The sequence below is a fragment of the Haemorhous mexicanus genome, chromosome 38 (genome assembly GCF_027477595.1).
Source record: "Haemorhous mexicanus isolate bHaeMex1 chromosome 38, bHaeMex1.pri, whole genome shotgun sequence".
Classification (NCBI taxonomy): domain Eukaryota; kingdom Metazoa; phylum Chordata; class Aves; order Passeriformes; family Fringillidae; genus Haemorhous; species Haemorhous mexicanus.
The window spans coordinates 156,559-176,116 of NC_082378.1; the positions used below are offsets into that span (position 1 = coordinate 156,559).

General features: G+C 51.2%; 1 protein-coding gene across 2 annotated transcripts in view; it reads right to left on the bottom strand.

The window, feature by feature from the left end:
• The window catches only part of LOC132341328 (sodium/glucose cotransporter 2-like), a 39,981-nt gene that overhangs the window by 2,273 nt on the left and 18,150 nt on the right, over nucleotides 1–19,558 (bottom strand). For both annotated transcript variants that reach the window (XM_059872812.1, XM_059872811.1), the window contains exons 9-14: nucleotides 16,974–17,109; nucleotides 14,850–14,957; nucleotides 13,686–13,836; nucleotides 10,078–10,246; nucleotides 6,481–6,696; nucleotides 1,988–2,087 (exon numbers count right to left, since the gene is read on the bottom strand). In XM_059872812.1, coding sequence (XP_059728795.1) covers nucleotides 1,988–2,087; nucleotides 6,481–6,696; nucleotides 10,078–10,246; nucleotides 13,686–13,836; nucleotides 14,850–14,957; nucleotides 16,974–17,109 — 880 coding nt within the window. The remainder of the gene's footprint in view (nucleotides 1–1,987; nucleotides 2,088–6,480; nucleotides 6,697–10,077; nucleotides 10,247–13,685; nucleotides 13,837–14,849; nucleotides 14,958–16,973; nucleotides 17,110–19,558) is intronic.

The window sequence follows — 19,558 nt, forward strand, 5'->3', positions numbered from 1 at the left end:
CCAAAGACCCCAAACTCCCCAATTTGGCCCCAAAAATCCCAAATTTGGATCCCAAATCCCCAAATTTGGATCCCAAACCCCCAAAACCCCCAAATTTTGATCCCAAACTCTCCAATTTGGCCCCAAAAATCCCAAATTTGGATCCCAAAGACCCCAAACCCCAAAATTTGGATCCCAAACTCCCCGATTTGGCCCCAAACTCCCAAATTCGGATCCCAAATCCAAAATTTTGATCCCAAAGACCCCAAAACTCCCAAATTTCGATCCCAAACTCCAAAATTTTGATCCCAAACCCCCAAATTCGGATCCCAAAGACCCCAAACCCCAAATTCGGATCCCAAAATCCCAAAATTTGATCCCAAAGACCCCAAACTCCCCAATTTGGCCCCCAAAATGCCAAATTCGGATCCCGAAGACCCCAAACCCCAAATTCGGATCCCAAAGACCCCAAACTCTCCAATTTGGCCCCAAAAATCCCAAATTTGGATCCCAATAACCCCAAACTCCCCAATTTGGCTCCAAACTCTCAAATTCGGATCCCAAATCCCCAAATTTTGATCCCAAGCCCCCAAATTTTGATCCCAAACTCCCCAGTTTGGCCCCAAAAATGCCAAATTCAGATCCCAAAGACCCCAAACTCCCAAAGTTGGATCCCAAAATCCCAAATTTGGATCCCAAAGACCCCAAAGTCCCCGATTTGGCTCCAAACTCCCAAATTTGGATCCCAAACTCCCAAACTTGGATCCCAAACCCCCAAATTTCGATCCCAAAGACCCCAAACCCCAAAATTTGGATCCCAAACTCCCCAATTTGGCCCCAAACTCCCAAATTCGGATCCCAAAGACCCCAGACTCCCAAAGTTGGATCCCAAAATCCCAAATTTGGATACCAAAGACCCCAAACTCCCCGATTTGGCCCCAAACTCCCCAATTTGGCCCCAAAAATCCCAAATTTGGATCCCAAACCCCCAAATTTTGATCCCAAAGACCCCAAACCCCAAAATTTGGCCCCAAACTCCCAAATTTTGATCCCAAACTCCCAAATTTGGATCCCAAACCCCTAAATTCGGATCCCAAAGACCCCAAACTCCCCGATTTGGCCCCAAAAATCCCAAATTTGGATCCCAAACCCCCAAATATGGATCCCAAACTCTCCAATTTGGCCCCAAAAATCCCAAATTTCGATCCCAAAGACCCCAAACCCCAAAATTCGGATCCCAAACTCCCCAATTTGGCCCCAGACTCCCAAATTTGCATCCCAAATCCCCAAATTTTGATCCCAAAGACCCCAAAACCCCCAAATTCGGATCCCAAAACCCCAAATTTCGATCCCAAACTCCCAAATTCGGATCCCAAAGACCCCAGACTCCCCAGTTTGACCCCAAAAATCCCAAATTTGGATCCCAAAGACCCCAAACTCCCCAATTTGGCCCCAAACTCCCAAATTTGGATCCCAAATCCCCAAAATCTGATCCCAAAGACCCCAAAACTCCAAAATTTCGATCCCAAACTCCCAAATTTGGATTCCAAACCTCCAAATTCGGATCCCAAAGACCCCAAACCCCAAATTCGGATCCCAAAGACCCCAAACCCCAAATTCGGATCCCAAAGACCCCAAACTCTCCAATTTGGCCCCAAAAATCCGAAATTTGGATCCCAATAACCCCAAACTCCCAAATTTGGATCCCAAGCCCCCAAATTTTGATCCCAAACTCCCCAGTTTGGCCCCAAAAATCCCAGATTTGGATCCCAAAGACCCCAGACCCCCCGATTTGGCCCCAAAATCCCAAACTTGGATCCCAACCCCCCAAATTTCGATCCCAACCCCCCAAATTTCGATCCCAAATCCCCAAATTTCGATCCCAACCCCCCAAATTTTCATCCCAAACTCCCAAATTTGGATCCCAAACCCCCAAATTGGGATCCCAAAGACCCCAGCCTCCCCGGTCCGGCCCCGAAATCCCAAATTTGGGTTTTTCGGCTCTGACCGCGGAGCTGCAGCCCCGAGCTCGGCGGGGGCTCCTTGGCCCCGTCCAGGTCGATCCGCGGCTCGCGGCTGTTCCGGAGGCTGAACACCAACCTGTGCAGCTGAGGGCAAAGGCACCCAAACTCACCCAAATTTACCCAAATTCACCCAAATTCACCCAAAATCCACCCCAAAAATGGAAAAATCCGCCCCAAATCCACCCCAGAGTCACCGAAATCCACCCCAAAGTCACCCAAAGTCACCCAAATTCACCCAAATTCACCCAAATCCACCCAAATCCACCCAAATCCACCCCAAATCCACCAAAATCCACCCAGAACTCACCCAAAGTCACCCCAAAAATGGAAAAATCCGCCCCAAATCCACCCCAAAGTAACGAAAATCCACCCAGAATTCGCCCAAAGTCACCCAAAGTCGCCCAAATCCACCCAAAATTCACCCAAATCCACACCAAATCCACCCCAAAAATGGAAAAAATCTGCCCCAAAGTCTCCCAAATCCACCCAAAGTCACCCAAAATTCACCCAAAATTCACCCAAAGTCACCCAAAATTCACCCAAATCCACCCAAATCCACCCAAATTCACCCAAATCCCCCCAAATCCACCCAAATCCCCCCAAATCCACCCAAATCCCCCCAAATCCACCCAAATCCATCCCAAATCCACCCAAAATCCACCCAAAGGCACCCAGAACTCACCCAAATTCACCCAAATTCACCCAAATTCACCCAAATCCACCCCAAATCCACCAAAATCCACCCAGAACTCACCCAAAGTCACCCCAAAAATGGAAAAATCCGCCCCAAATCCACCCCAAAGTCACAAAAATCTACCCAGAATTCGCCCAAAGTCACCCAAAGTCTCCCAAATCCACCCAAATCCACCCAAAATTCACCCAAATTCACACAAATTCACCCAAATCCACCCAAATCCACCCAAATCCATCCCAAATCCACCCAAAATCCACCCAAAGGCACCCAGAACTCACCCAAATTCACCCAAATTCACCCCAAAATTCACCCAAAGGCACCCCGAACTCACCCAAAGGCACCCAAAATTCACCCCAAAAATGGAAAAATCCGCCCCAAATCCACCCCAAAGTCACGAAAATCCACCCAGAATTCGCCCAAAGTCACCCAAAATCCACCCAAATTCACCCAAAGGCACCCCGAACTCACCCAAAGGCACCAAATCCACCCCAATCCACCCCAAAAATGGAAAAATCCGCCCCAAATCCACCCAGAATTCACCCAAATCCACCCAAATCCACCCCGAAGTCACCCAGAATTCACCCAAACCCACCCAAAATCCACTCAAATCCACCCCAAATCCACCAAAATCCACCCAGAACTCACCCAAAGTCACCCCAAAAATGAAAAATCCGCCCCAAATCCACCCCAAAGTCACAAAAATACACCCAGAATTCGCCCAAATCCACCCAGAATTCACCCAAAGTCACTCAAAGGCACCCAAATCCACCCCAAAAATGGAAAAATCTGCTCCAAATTCACCCAAATTCACCCAAAATCCACCCAAATTCACCCAAATTCACCCAAAATTCACCCAAATTCACCCAAAATCCACCCAAATTCACCCAAAGTCACCCAAATTCACCCCAAAAATGGAAAAATCCGCCCCAAATCCACCCCAAATTTACCAAAAATCCACCCAGAATCCACCCAAATCCACCCAAATCCACCCCAAAAATGGAAAAATCTGCCCCAAATCCACCCCAAAGTCACCCAAATCCACGCAGAATTCACCCAAAGTCACCCAAAGGCACCCAAATCCACCCCAAAAATGGAAAAGTCCGCCCCAAAGTCACCCAAAGTCACCCAAAATTCACCCAAAGGCACCCAGAATTCACCCAAATCCACCCAAATCCACCCAAAATCCACCCAAAGGCACCCAAAATCCACCCAAAATTCACCCAAAATTCACCCAAAGTCACCCCAAATTCACCCAAATCCACCCCAAAGTCACCCAAATCCCCCCAAATCCACCCCAAAAATGGAAAAATCCACCCCAAATTTCTCCAAATCCGCCCCAAATCCACCCAAATCCACCCCAAAAATGGCAAAAATCCACCCCAAATTCATCCAAATCCGCCCAAAATTCATCCAAAAACCCCCAATAATCCCCCAAAAAATTCCCAAAAAATCCCAAAAATCCCTCAAAAATTTCCCAAAAATCCCCCAATAATTCCCAAAAAATTCCCAAAAAATTCCCAAAAAATCCCCAAAAATTCCCAAAAAAATTCCCCAAAAAATTCCCAAAAAAATTCCCAAAAAATCCCAAAAAAATTCCGAAAAAAATTCCCAAAAAATCCCAAAGAATCCCCCCAAAAATTCCCCAAAAATCCCCAAAAAATCACAAAAAATTCCGAAAAAAATGCGAAAAAATCCCCCCAAAATCCCCAAAATTCCCAAAAAATCCCAAAAAATCCTCAAAAATCCCCCAAAAATCCCAAAAAATTCCGAAAAAATCCCCAAAAATGCCCCCAAAAATTGCCAAAAAATTCCCCAAAAAATCCCAAAAAATTGCCAAAAAAATCCCAAAAAATTCCCCAAAAATCCCCAAAAATTCCCAAAAAATCCCCAAAAAATCCCCAAAAAATTCCCAAAAAATTCGCCAAAAATCCCCAAAAAATCCCCCAAAAATTCCCCAAAAATCCCCAAAAATTCCCCAAAAATCTTACAAAATCCCCCAAAATTCCCAAAAAATTCCGAGAAAAATCAAAAAAAATCCCCAAAAAATCCCCAAAAAATCCCCAAAAAAATCCCAAAAAATCGGCAAAATTCCCAAAAAATCCCCAAAAAAATCCCAAAAAATCCCCAAAAAATTCCCAAAAAAATCCCCAAAAAATCCCCAAAAAATTCCCCAAAAATCCCCAAAAATCCCCAAAAAAATCCCCAAAATCCCCAAAAAATCCCCAAAAAATCCCCAAAAAACCAAAAAAAATTCCCCAAAAATCCCCAAAAAATTCCCAAAAAATCCAACAAAAATCCCCCAAAAATCCCCAAAAAATCCCCCAAAAATTCCCAAAAAATCCCCCAAAAATCCCCCAAAATTCCCAAAAAATCCCCAAAAAAATCCCCAAAAATTCCCAAAAAACTCCCAAAAAATCCCAAAAAATTCCAAAAAAATTCCCAAAATTTCTGAAAAAATCCATAAAAATCCCTCAAAAAATCCCCCAAAAATTCCCCAAAAAGTCCCAAAAAATCCCCAAAAATTCCGAAAAAAATCCCCAAAAATTCCCAAAAAATCCCCAAAAAAATCCCCAAAAATTCCGAAAATATCCCCAAAAAATCCCCCAAAAAATCCCCCAAAAATTCCAAAAAAAATCCCAAAAAATCCCAAAAAATCCCCAAAAATTCCCAAAAAATCCCCCAAAAAATCCCCAAAAATTCCGAAAATATCCCCAAAAAATCCCCAAAAAAATCCCGGAAAATTCCCAAAAAAATCCCAAAAAATCCCAAAAAATCCCAAAAAATTCCCAAAAAATCCCCAAAAAAATCCCCAAAAATTCCGAAAATATCCCCAAAAAATCCCCCAAAAAATCCCGGAAAATTCCCAAAAAAATCCGCAAAAAATCCCAAAAAATCCCTAAAAAATCCCCAAAAAATCCCAAATAATTCCCAAAAAATTCCGAGAAAATCCCCAAAAAATCCCCAAAAAACCCCCCAAAAATTCCCCCAAAAAATTCCCAAAAAATCCCCCAAAAATTCCCCCAAAATCCCCAAAAATCCCCAAAAAATCCCAAAAAATCCCCAAAAAATTCCCAAAAAAATTCCCGAAAAATCCCAAAAAAAATCCCAAAAAATCCAAAAAAATCCCCAAAAAATCCCCCAAAAATTCCCAAAAAATCCCCCAAAAATTCCCCAAAAAATCCCCAAAAAATCTCCAAAAATCCCCAAAAATCCCAAAAAATTCCCCAAAATTCCCCAAAAATCCCCAAAAAATCCCCAAAAATTCCCAAAAAATCCCAAAAATTCCCAAAAAATTCCGAGAAAAATCCCAAAAAATCCCCAAAAAAATCCCAAAAAATCCCCAAAAAAATCCCGAAAAATCCCAAAAAAATCCCAAAAAATCCCCAAAAAATCCACAAAATTCCCAAAAAATCCCCAAAAATTCCCAAAAAACTCCCCAAAAATTCCCCCAAAAAATCCCCAAAAAATCCCCAAAAAATTCCCCAAAAATCCCCAAAAATCCCCCAAAAAATCCCCCCAAAATTCCCAAAAAATCCCCAAAAAATCCCCAAAAAATTCCCAAAAAATTCGCCAAAAATCCCCAAAAAATCCCCCAAAAATTCCCCCAAAATCCCCAAAAATTCCCCAAAAATCTTACAAAATCCCCCAAAATCCCCAAAAAATTCCGAGAAAAATCCCAAAAAATCCCAAAAAAATCGGCAAAATTCCCGAAAAATCCCAAAAAATCCCCCAAAAATCCCCCAAAAAATCCCCAAAAAATCCCCAAAAACGCCTGGCGCTGACGTGCACGTCGGGGATGGGCGGGCGGCAGCAGGAGACGGCCAGCACGGTGCCGCAGGTGAGCAGGAAGAGCAGCGCGGCGAAGTGCAGGTAGTGCAGGCCGCAGAGCAGCGCGGGGCAGCGCCCGGGCCGCCCGCAGGAGCCCGAGCCCAGCAGCACCTCGGGGATCAGCCGGGCCAGGCCCAGCCCCAGCCCCACCAGCAGCCCCCAGAAGGCGCCCTTGGGGAGAAACAGCGGGAATTTGGGCAAATCCCCAGGGTTTGGGGGGTCTGGGGTGGAATTTGGGGGTTTAAGGGTTAAAATTTGGGGGTTTTAGGGGTAAAATTTGGGGGTTTTAGGGTTAAAATTTGGGGGTTTTAGGGGTAAAATTTGGGGGTTTAGGGTTAAAATTCGAGATTTTTGAGGTCATTGAAAGGGTTAAAATTCTGGGGTTTTGGGGTCACCTGAGCACCTGAGAGCCGAAATTTGGGGGTTTAGGGGCCATTTTTAGGGGAAATTTGGGGTTTTGGGGTGAAAATTTGGGGGTTTTGGGGCACTTGAGCACCTGAGAGCCGAAATTTGGGGGTTTTGGGGTTACCTGGGGCAGAAATTTCGGAGTTTTGGGGTTAAAATTTGGGGGTTTAAGGGTTAAAATTTGGGGGTTTTAGGGTTAAAATTGGAGATTTTTGAGGTCATTGAAAGGGTTAAAATTTGGGGGTTTGAGGTCACCTGAGCACCTGAGAGCCGAAATTTGGGGGTTTTGGGGTCATTTTAAGGGGAAATTTGGGGATTTTAGGGTGAAAATTTGGGGATTTAAGGGTTAAAATTGGAGAGGTTTGGGGTCATTTCGAGGAGAAATTTGGGGCTTTTGGGGTTAAAATTTGATGGTTTTGGGTTAAACTTTGGGGGTTTTGGGGTCACCTGGGAGCCCCAAATTCGGGGATCAGCCGGGCCAGGCCCAGCCCCAGCCCCACCAGCAGCCCCCAGAAGGCGCCCTTGGGGAGAAACAGCGGGAATTTGGGCAAATCCCCAGGGTTTGGGGGGTCTGGGGTGGAATTTGGGGGTTTTAGGGGGAAAATTTGGGGTTTTAGGGTTAAAATTGGAGATTTTTGAGGTCATTGAAAGGGTTAAAATTTGGGGGTTTTGGGGTCACCTGAGCACCTGAGAGCCGAAATTTGGGGGTTTTGGGGTCATTTTTAGGAGAAATTTGGGGGTTTTAGGGGGAAAATTTGGGGATTTAAGGGTTAAAATTGGAGAGGTTTGGGGTCATTTTGAGGGGAAATTTGGGGGTTTGGGGTCACCTGGAGCCCAAAATTCCCCCCAACCCCCCCCCAAAGCCATTTTTGCCCCTCCCCCACCCCTCAAGGTGTGCCCAGGTGTGCCCAGGTGTGCCCCAAACCCCCTTGAACCCTACCCAGGTGCCCCCAGGTGCCCCCAGGCGTGCCCAGGTGTGCCCAGGTGAGCCCCAAACACCTTTCAATGCCCACCCAGGTGTGCCCCAATGGATCCCAGGTGCCCCCAGGTGTGCCCAGGTGTGCCCAGGTGTGCCCCAAACCCCCTTTAATGCCCACCCAGGTGCCCCCAGGTGCCCCCATCTCCCCTCCAGGTGTGCCCAGGTGAGCCCCAAACACCCTTTAAACCCTCCCAGGTTCCCCCCAGGTGCCCCCAGGTGTGCCCAGGTGTGCCCCAAATCCCCTTTAATGCCCACCCAGGTGCCACCAGCTGTGCCCCCATCTCCCCTCCAGGTGTGCCCAGGTGAGCCCCAATGGATCCCAGGCGCCCCCAGGTGCCCCCAGATGTGCCCAGGTGTGCCCCAAACCCCCTTTAATGCCCACCTAGGTGTGCCCAGGTGCCCCCAAAGGATCCCAGGTGCCCCCAGGTGTGCCCAGGTGTTTCCAGGTGAGCCCCAAACACCTCTCAATGCCCACCCAGGTGTGCCCAGGTGTGCCCCAAATCCCCTTTAATGCCCACCCAGTTGCCCCCAGGTGCCCCCAGGCGTGCCCAGGTGTTTCCAGGTTCTCCCCAGGTGCCCCCAGGTGTATCCCAATGGATCCCAGGTGTGCCCAGGTGCCCCCAGGTGCGCCCAGGTGTGCCCAGATGTGCCCCAAATCCCCTTTAATGCCCACCCAGGTGCCCCCAGGTGCCCCCAGGTGCCCCCAGGCGTGCCCAGGTGTGCCAGGTGCGCACTCACGGGCTCGTTGACGCGCCGCACGAACACGGCCAGGCAGAAGACGGCGGCCACGGGCGGGGCCAGGTGTGTGCCCCTCCCCCCAAAGTGTGCCCAGGTGGCCCCAGGTGCCCCCAGGTGTGCCCCAATGGATCCCAGGTGCCCTCAGGTGTGCCCAGGTGTGCCCAGGTTCCCCCCAGCTGTGTCCAGGTGTGCCCCAAATCGCCTTTAATGCCCACCCAGGTGCCCCCAGGTGTGTCCAGGTGTGCCCAGGTGTGCCGAGGTGTATCCCAATGGATCCCAGGTGCCCCCAGGTGCCCCCAGGTCCCCCCAGGTCCGCCCAGGTGCCCCCAGATGTGCCCCAAATCCCCTTTAATGCCCACCCAGGTGCCCCCAGGTGTCCCCAGGCGTGCCCAGGTGTGCCAGGTGCGCACTCACGGGCTCGTTGACGCGCCGCACGAACACGGCCAGGCAGAAGATGGCGGCCACGGGCGGGGCCAGGTGTGTGCCCCTCCCCCCAAAGTGTGCCCAGGTGGCCCCAGGTGAGCCCCAATGGATCCCAGGTGCCCCCAGCTGTGCCCAGGTGCAGCCAGGTGCCCCCAGGTGAGCCCCAATGGATCCCAGGTGCCCCCAGGTGCCCCCAGGTTCCCCCAGGTGCCCCCAGGTGTGCCCCAATGGATCCCAGGTGCCCCCAGGTGCTCCCAGCTGTGCCCAGGTGCCTCCAGGTGTGCCCAGGTGAGCCCCAAATCTCCTTTAATGCCCACCCAGGTGCGCCCAGGTGCCCCCATCTCCCCTTCAGCTGTGCCCAGGTGAGCCCCAAACACCCTTTAAACCCTCCCAGGTTCCCCCCAGCTGTGCCCAGGTGTGCCCAGGTGAGCCCCAAACACTTTTCAATGCCCACCCAGGTGTGCCCAGGTGTGCCCCAATGGATCCCAGGTGCCCCCAGGTGCCCCCAGGTGTGCCCAGATGTGCCCCAAATCCCCTTTAATGCCCACCCAGGTGCCCCCAGGTGCCCCCAGGCGTGCCCAGGTGTGCCAGGTGCGCACTCACGGGCTCGTTGACGCGCCGCACGAACACGGCCAGGCAGAAGACGGCGGCCACGGGCGGGGCCAGGTGTGTGCCCCTCCCCCCAAAGTGTGCCCAGGTGGCCCCAGGTGTGCCCAGGTGTGCCCCAATGGATCCCAGGTGCCCCCAGGTGCCCCCAGGTGTGTCCCAATGGATCCCAGGTGTGCCAGGTGAGCCCCAAACACCTCTCAATGCCCACCCAGGTGCCCCCAGGCGTGCCCAGGTGTGCCCCAATGGATCCCAGGTGCCCCCAGGTGTGCCCAGGTGCGTCCAGGTTCCCCCCAGCTGTGCCCAGGTGTGCCCCAAATCCCCTTTAATGCCCACCCAGGTGCCCCCAGGTGCCCCCAGGTGTCCCCAGGCGTGCCCAGGTGTGCCAGGTGCGCACTCACGGGCTCGTTGACGCGCCGCACGAACACGGCCAGGCAGAAGACGGCGGCCACGGGCGGGGCCAGGTACGAGGCCAGCGCCTGCATGTAGTCGAAGAGCTGCCCCCCCCGCGCCGCCTCCACCACCGGCAGCCAGGCCAGGCTCAGCCCCACCATGGCCAGCACCCACAGCCTGCGCCAGGTGGGACAGGTGAGCTCACCTGGGCTCACCTGAGGTCACCCCAAAAAAATCTGGGAGCTCCAGGAGCTCCAGAACCCAAAATTTGGGTCCTTCAAGGTCACCTGGACACCAAAATTTGGGCTTCTTGCACACCTGAGAACCTCAGATTTGGAATTCTCGAGGTCACCTGGACAGGTGAGCTCACCTGGGCTCGCCCCCAAAAAATCTGGGAGCTCCAGGAGCTCCAGAACCCAAAATTTGGGTCCTCCAAGGTCACCTGGAGCCCAAATTTCGGGGTTCTTGCACACCTGAGAACCTCAGATTTGGGGTTCTGGAGGTCACCTGGACAGGTGAGCTCACCTGAGGTCACCTGAGCTCGCCTCCAAAAAATCTGGGAGCTCCAGGAGCTCCAGAACCCAAAATTTGGGTCCTCCAAGATCACCTGGAGCCCAAATTCAGGGATTTCGAGGTCACCTGGACACTTGGAATGACCCAAATTGGGGTCACCTGGACAGGTGAGCTCACCTGAGGTCACCTGAGCTCACCTGAGGTCACCTTGAAAAAATTTGGGATCTCCAGGAGCTCCAGAACCCAAAATTTGGGAGCCCAAAGTTACCTGAGATCTCAAATTTTGGGGTTTTGGACACCTGAGAACCTCAGATTTGGGGTTCTGGAGGTCACCTGGACAGGTGAGCTCACCTGAGGTCACCTGAGGTCACCCCAAAAAATCTGGGAGCTCCAGGAGCTCCAGAACCCAAAATTTGGGTCCTCCAAGGTCACCTGGAGCCCAAATTCAGGGATTTCGAGGTCACCTGGACACTTGGAATGACCCAAATTGGGGTCACCTGGACAGGTGAGCTCACCTGGGGTCACCTCAGGTCACCTCAAAAAAATTTGGGATCTCCAGGAGCTCCAGAACCCAAAATTTGGGAGCCCAAAGTTACCTGAGATCCCCAAATTTGGGGTTCTTGCACACCTGGGATGAGGAAATTTGGGGTCCCACCTGTCCCAGGTGACCTCACCTGTCCCAGGTGTGTCCCAGGGGTGTCCCTCACCTATCTCAGGTGTTCCTCACCTGCCCCAGGTGTCTCTCACCTGTCTCAGGTGACCTCACCTGTCCCTCACCTGTCCAGGTGTGTCCCAGGTGTGTCCCAGGTGTGTCCCTCACCTATCTCAGGTGTCCCTCACCTGTCCAGGTGTGTCCCAGGTGTCCCTGACCTGTCCAGGTGTCTCCTTCAGCTGTCCCAGGTGTGTCTCAGGTGTCCCTCACCTGTCCCACCTGTCCCAGGTGTGTCTCTGACTTGTTCCCTCTGATCTCACCTGTCCTGGGTGTCCTTTCCCTGTCCCTCACCTGTCCCAGGTGTGTCCCAGGTGTCCCTCACCTGTCCCATGTGATCTCACTTGTCCCAGGTGTGTCCCAGGTATGTCCCTGCCCTGTCCCAGGTGTGTCCCTCACCTGCCCAGGTGTCCCTCCCCTGTCCCAGGTGTGTCCCAGGTGTCCCTCCCCTATGTCACCTGTCCCGGATGTGTCCCAGGTTTGTCCCAGGTGTGTCCTCCCCTAGGTCCCTGTCCCAGCTGTGCCCCAGGTGTGTCCCTCTCCTGTCCCAGGTGTGTCCCAGGTGTGTCCCTCCCCTCACCTGTCCCAGGTGTGCCCCAGGTGTGTCCCAGGTGTGTCCCTCTCCTGTCCCAGGTGTATCCCAGGTGTGTCCCAGGTGTGCCCCAGGTGTGTCCCTCCCCTATGTCACCTGTCCCAGGTGTGCCCCAGCTGTGTGGCTCCCCTATGTCACCTGTCCCAGGTGTGTGGCTCCCCAATGTCACCTGCCCCAGGTGTGCCCCAGGTGTGTCCCTCCCCTATGTCACCTGTCCCAGGTGTGCCCCAGGTGTGTCCCTGCCCTGTCCCAGGTGTGTCCCAGGTGTGCCCCAGGTGTGTGGCTCCCCCATGTCACCTATCCCAGGTGTGTGGCTCCCCTATGTCACCTGTCCCAGCTGTTCCCCAGGTGTGTCCCTCCCCTAGGTCACCTCTCCCAGGTGTGTTCCTGTCCCAGGTGTGCCCCAGGTGTGTGGCTCCCCTAGGTCACCTGCCCCAGGTGTGTGGCTCCCCTATGTCACCTGTCCCAGGTGTGTTCCTGTCCCAGGTGTGTCCCAGGTGTGCCCCAGGTGTGTGGCTCCCCTATGTCACCTGTCCCAGGTGTGCCCCAGGTGTGTGGCTCCCCTAGGTCACCTGTCCCAGGTGTGTGGCTCTCCTAGGTCACCTGTCCCAGCTGTGCCCCAGGTGTGTGGCTCCTGTCACCTGCCCCAGGTGTGCCCCAGGTGTGTCCCTCCCCTAGGTCACCTGCCCCAGGTGTGCCCCAGGTGCGTGGCTCCCCTATGTCACCTGTCCCAGCTGTGTCCCAGGTGTGTCCCTCCCCAATGTCACCTGCCCCAGGTGTGTCCCAGCTGTGTCCCAGCTGTGCCCCAGGTGTGTCCCTCCCCGATGTCACCTGTCCCAGGTGTGTCCCAGGTGTGTCCCTGCCCTGTCCCAGGTGTGTCCCAGCTGTGCCCCAGGTGTGTGGCTCCCCTAGGTCACCTGTCCCAGCTGTTCTCCAGGTGTGTCCCTCCCCTAGGTCACCTGTCCCAGGTGTGTGGCTCCCCAATGTCACCTGTCCCAGGTGTGTCCCAGGTGTGTCCCTCCCCTAGGTCACCTGCCCCAGGTGTGTCCCTCCCCTATGTCACCTGTCCCAGGTGTGTCCCAGCTGTGTCCCAGCTGTGTCCCAGGTGTGTGGCTCCCCTAGGTCACCTGTCCCAGGTGTGACCCAGGTGTGTGGCTCCCCTAGGTCACTTGTCCCAGGTGTGTCCCTCCGCTATGTCACCTGTCCCAGGTGTGTCCCAGGTGTGTCCCAGCTGTGCCCCAGGTGTGTGGCTCCCCGATGTCACCTGTCCCAGCTGTGCCCCAGGTGTGTCCCTGCCCCAGGTGTGTCCCAGGTGTGTCCCAGGTGTGTCCCTCCCCGATGTCACCTGCCCCAGGTGTGTCCCAGCTGTGCCCCAGGTGTGTGGCTCCCCAATGTCACCTGCCCCAGGTGTGTTCCTGTCCCAGGTGTGTCCCAGGTGTGCCCCAGGTGTGTGGCTCCCCAATGTCACCTGTCCCAGGTGTGTCTCAGGTGTGTGGCTCCCCGATGTCACCTGTCCCAGCTGTGCCCCAGGTGTGTCCCTCCCCTATGTCACCTGTCCCAGGTGTGTGGCTCCCCTCGGTCACCTGTCCCAGCTGTGTCCCAGCTGTGTCCCTCCCTTCACCTGTCCCTGCCCTGTCCCAGGTGTGTCCCAGGTGTGTCCCAGGTGTGCCCCAGGTGTGTGGCTCCCCGATGTCACCTGTCCCAGCTGTGCCCCAGGTGTGTCCCTGCCCCAGGTGTGTCCCTGTCCCAGCTGTGCCCCAGGTGTGTCCCTGTCCCAGGTGTGCCCCAGGTGCGTGGCTCACCTGCCGGCCAGCAGCAGGTGCCGCGGCCCCGCCCGCGGCCGCACCCTGCTGTAGACGTCGAGGGTGAAGAGCGCGGCCGAGCTGGCGAAGATGGAGGCGAGCGACGACATCAGCGCCGCCAGCACCACGGCCAGCATCAGCCCCCGCAGCCCTGCAGCAATTAATCGCTCATTAGCGCTAATTAATCGCCGCAGCGCCCCGCGCCGCGCGCTCGGCGAGACGACGGCTGAAATCGGCCCGAAATTGGAATTATTAGCCCCGAAAATGGAGTTATTAGCCCAAATAATTAGGATTAATAGCTCATTATTAGTCCTAATAACCCCTTATTTGCCCGAAATAATTATTACTCATTAATTAATAATAATAAGCAGGGAAAGAATGGAGAAAATTGGTGAAGAAATGGCGGAAATCGGCGAAAAATTAGAATTATTAGCCCCAAAAATGGAGTTATTAGCCCTAATAATTAGGATTAACAGGCTGTGATTAGTCCAAATAACCCCTTATTAACATGGAATAATTATTAGTCATTAATTAATAATAATGAGTGGGGAAAGAATGGAGAGAATTGGTGAAAAAATGGCGGAAATCGGTGAAAAATTGGAATTATTAGCCCCAAAATGGAGTTATTAGCCCTAATAATTAGGATTAATAGGCTGTGATTAGTCCTAATAACCCGTGATTAGCCCGGAATATTCATTAGTCATTAATTAATAATAATGAGCGGGGAAAGAATGGAGAGAATTGGTGAACAAATGGCAGAAATCGGCCCAAAATTGGAATGATTAGCCCTAAAAATGGAGTTATTAGCCCAATAATTAGGATTAATAGGCCGTGATTAGTCCTAATAATGCGTGATTAGCCCGGAATATTCATCAGTCATTAATTAATAATAATGAGTGGGGAAAGAATGGAGAAAATTGGTGAAAAAATGGCAGAAATCGGCGAAAAATTGGAATTATTAGCCCCAAAAACGGAGTTATTAGCCCAATAATTAGGATTAATAGGCCGTGATTAGTCCTAATGACCTGTGATTAGCCCGGAGTCTGGGAAAAGGCACCACTAATAATCACTAATTATCATTAATAAATCACTAATAACTCATTAATAATGCCTAATATCCATTATTAATCTCTAATAATTAATTAATAATTAGTAATTAAGTACCGGGGGGCAGCAGGCTGAGCACCAGTCTGGGATAGGCCACGTTGGAGCAGCCGAGGGCGGAGCCGCAGGCGCGGGAGCAGCCCTGGGGGTCAGCGCAGCCAATGACCTCTGCAGGGACCAGTATAAACCAGTATGGACCAGTACGGACCAGTACGGACCGGTACGAACCAGTACGGACCAGTACGGACCGGTACGGACCAGTTTGGACCAGTATGGACCAGTACGGACCAGTACGGACCAGTATGAACCAGTACGGACCAGTTTGGACCAGTATGAACCAGAATAAAACAGTATGGACTGGTATAAACCAGTATGAACCAGTATGGACCAGTACAAACCAGTATGGACCAGTACGGACCAGTATGGACCAGTAAGGACCAGTATGAACCAGTACAAACCAGTATGGACTAGTATGGACCAGTACAAACCAGTACAGACCAGTACGGACCAGTACGGACCACTATGGACCAGTATGGACCAGTATGGATCAGTATGGACCAGTACGGACCAGTACGGACCGGTATGGACCAGTACGGACCAGTACGGACCAGTATGGACCAGTATGGACCAGTAAGGACCAGTATGAACCAGTATGGACCAATACGGACCAGTACGGACCAGTATGAACCAGTACGGACCAGTATGAACCAGTACAGACCAGTATGGACCAGTACGGACCAGTACGGACCAGTACAGACCAGTATAAACCAGTACAGACCAGTATGGACCAGTACGAACCAGTACGGACCACTATGGACCAGTACAGACCAGCATGGACCAATACAGACCAGTACGAACCAGTACGGACCAGTATGAACCAGTATGAACCAGTACGGACCAGTATAAACCAGTATGGACCAGTACGGACCAGTCTGGACCAGTATGAACCAGTATAAAACAGTATGGACTGGTATAAACCAGTATGAACCAGTATGGACCAGTACAAACCAGTACGGACCAGTACGGACCAGTACGGACCAGTACGGACCAGTACGGACCAGTATGGACCAGTACAGACCAGTATGGACCAGTACGGACCAGTATAAACCAGTATGAACCAGTATGAACCAGTATAAACCAATGTCTGTCTATGCTGGGACGCCATCTTGGGCAGCCATTTTGGGCGGCCATCTTGTAAACTCCAATGCCGGCGGCCATATTGGATAAGTCCCTTAAACTCGATATAAACCAGTATAAACCAGTATAAACCAGTATGAACCAGTATAAACCAGTATAAACCAATGGCTCACTATAATCGGGCACCATCTAGGGCGGCCATCTTAGATTTGGCGTGTAGCAGCCATTTTGGGCGGCCATCTTGTAAACTCCAATGGAGGCGGCCATATTGGATAAGTCCCTTTAACTCGATATAAACCAGTATAAACCAGTATAAACCAGTATAAACCAGTATGAACCAGTATAAACTAGTATAAACCAATGTCTGTCTATACTGGGACGCCATCTTGGGCAGCCATTTTGGGCGGCCATCTTGTAAACTCCAATGCAGGCGGCCATATTGGATAAGTCCCTTAAGCTCGATATAAACCAGTATAAGCCAGTATAAACCAGTATGAACCAGTATAAACCAGTATGCACCAATGTCTGTCTATACTGGGGCGCCATCTTGGGCTGCCATCTTGGATTTGGTGTCTGGAGGCCATTTTGGGCAGCCATCTTGTAAACTCCAATGGAGGCGGCCATATTGGATAAATCCCTTAAGCTCGATGTAAACCAACTAAAACCAGTATGAACCAGTATAAACCAGTATAAACCAATGTCTGTCTATACTGGGGCGCCATCTTGGGCAGCCATTTTGGGAGGCCATCTTGTAAACTCCAATGGAGGTGGCCATATTGGATAAATCCCTTAAGCTCGATATAAACCAGTATAAGCCAGTATAAACCAGTATGAACCAGTATAAACCAGTATGCACCAATGTCTGTCTATACTGGGGCGCCATCTTAGTCGGCCATCTTGGATTTGGTGTCTGGAGGCCATTTTGGGCGGCCATCTTGTAAACTCCAATGCAGGCGGCCATATTGGATAAGTCCCTTAAACTCAATGTAAACCAGTATAAACCAGTATAAACCAGTATGGGCCAGTACGAAGCAGCGGGGCCCTGACCTGGGAAGAGGACGCGGGCGGCCATGCCGGGCAGCACCATCAGGAACATGGGCAGCACCTTGAGGTAGCCGCAGAGGACGCAGCCGGCGCGGACGTGGGTGAGCGAGCGGCCGGCGAGGCAGCGCTGCACGATCACCTGGGGGAGGGGCCCGGTCACACCAGTTAGAGACCAGTTAGAGACCAGTTAGAGACCAGTTACCCCAGTTAGAGACCAGTTACACCAGTTAGAGACCAGTTAGAGACCAGTTACACCAGTTAGAGACCAGTGACACCAGTTAGAGACCAGTGACACCAGTTAGAGACCAGTTAGAAACCAGTTAGAGACCAGTTACACCAGTTAGAGACCAGTGACACCGGTTAGAGACCAGTTACAGCAGTTAGAGACCAGTTACACACCAGTTACACCAGTTAGAGACCAGTTAGAGACCAGTTACACCAGTTAGAGACCAGTGACACCAGTTAGAGACCAGTTACACACCAGTTACACCAGTTAGAGACCAGTTAGAGACCAGTTACACCAGTTAGAGACCAGTGACACCAGTTAGAGACCAGTTACACCAGTTAGAGACCAGTGACACCAGTTAGAGACCAGTTACACCAGTTAGAGACCAGTGACACCAGTTAGAGACCAGTTACACCAGTTACACACCAGTTACACCAGTTAGAGACCAGTGACACCAGTTAGAGACCAGTTAGAGACCAGTGACACCAGTTAGAGACCAGTTAGAGACCAGTTAGAGACCAGTAACACCGGTTAGAGACCAGTTAGAGACCAGTTAGAGACCAGTTAGAGACCAGTTAGAGACCAGTGACACCAGTTAGAGACCAGTTAGAGACCAGTTAGAGACCAGTGACACCAGTTAGAGACCAGTTACACCAGTTAGAGACCAGTTACACCAGTTAGAGACCAGTGACACCAGTTAGAGACCAGTTACACCAGTTAGAGACCAGTTAGAGACCAGTTAGAGACCAGTGACACCAGTTAGAGACCAGTGACACCAGTTAGAGACCAGTTAGAGACCAGTTAGAGACCAGTGACACCAGTTAGAGACCAGTTAGAGACCAGTTACACCAGTTAGAGACCAGTGACACCAGTTAGAGACCAGTGACACCAGTTAGAGACCAGTTACACCAGTTACACCAGTTAGAGACCAGTGACACCAGTTAGAGACCAGTTAGAGACCAGTTACACCAGTTAGAGACCAGTGACACCAGTTAGAGACCAGTTACACCAGTTAGAGACCAGTTACACCAGTTAGAGACCAGTTAGAGACCAGTTACACCAGTTAGAGACCAGTGACACCAGTTAGAGACCAGTTACACCAGTTAGAGACCAGTTACACCAGTTAGAGACCAGTTAGAGACCAGTGACACCAGTTAGAGACCAGTTAGAGACCAGTTACACCAGTTAGAGACCAGTGACACCAGTTAGAGACCAGTTACACCAGTTAGAGACCAGTTAGAGACCAGTGACACCAGTTAGAGACCAGTTAGAGACCAGTGACACCAGTTAGAGACCAGTTACACCAGTTAGAGACCAGTTACACCAGTTAGAGACCAGTTACACACCAGTTACACACCAGTTACACCAGTTAGAGACCAGTGACACCAGTGACACCAGTTAGAGACCAGTTACACCAGTTAGAGACCAGTTACACCAGTTAGAGACCAGTTACACCAATTAGAGACCAGTTACACCAGTTAGAGACCAGTTACACCAGTTAGAGACCAGTTACACCAATTAGAGACCCGTTACACCAGTTAGAGACCGGTTAGAGACCAGTGACACCAGTTAGAGACCAGTTACACCAGTTAGAGACCAATTACACCAGTTAGAGACCAGTTAGAGACCAGTTAGAGACCAGTGACACCAGTTAGAGACCAGTTAGAGACCAGTTAGAGACCAGTTACACCAGTTAGAGACCAGTTAGAGACCAGTTACACCAGTTAGAGACCAGTGACACCAGTTAGAGACCAGTTACACCAGTTAGAGACCAGTGACACCAGTTAGAGACCAGTTAGAGACCAGTTAGAGACCAGTTACACCAGTTAGAGACCAGTTAGAGACCTGTTACACCAGTTAGAGACCAGTGACACCAGTTAGAGACCAGTTACACCAGTTAGAGACCAGTGACACCAGTTAGAGACCAGTTAGAGACCAGTTACACCAGTTAGAGACCAGTGACACCAGTTAGAGACCAGTTACACCAGTTAGAGACCAGTTAGAGACCAGTTAGAGACCAGTTAGAGACCAGTTACACCAGTTAGAGACCAGTTAGAGACCAGTTAGAGACCAGTGACACCAGTTAGAGACCAGTGACACCAGTTAGAGACCAGTTACACCAGTTAGAGACCAGTTACACCAGTTAGAGACCAGTTAGAGACCAGTTAGAGACCAGTTACACCGGTTAGAGACCAGTTACCCCAGTTAGAGACCAGTTATACCAGTTAGAGACCAGTTACAGCAGTTAGAGACCAGTTACACCAGTTAGAGACCAGTTAGAGACCAGTTAGAGACCAGTTACACCAGTTAGAGACCAGTTAGAGACCAGTGACACCAGTTAGAGACCAGTTAGAGACCAGTT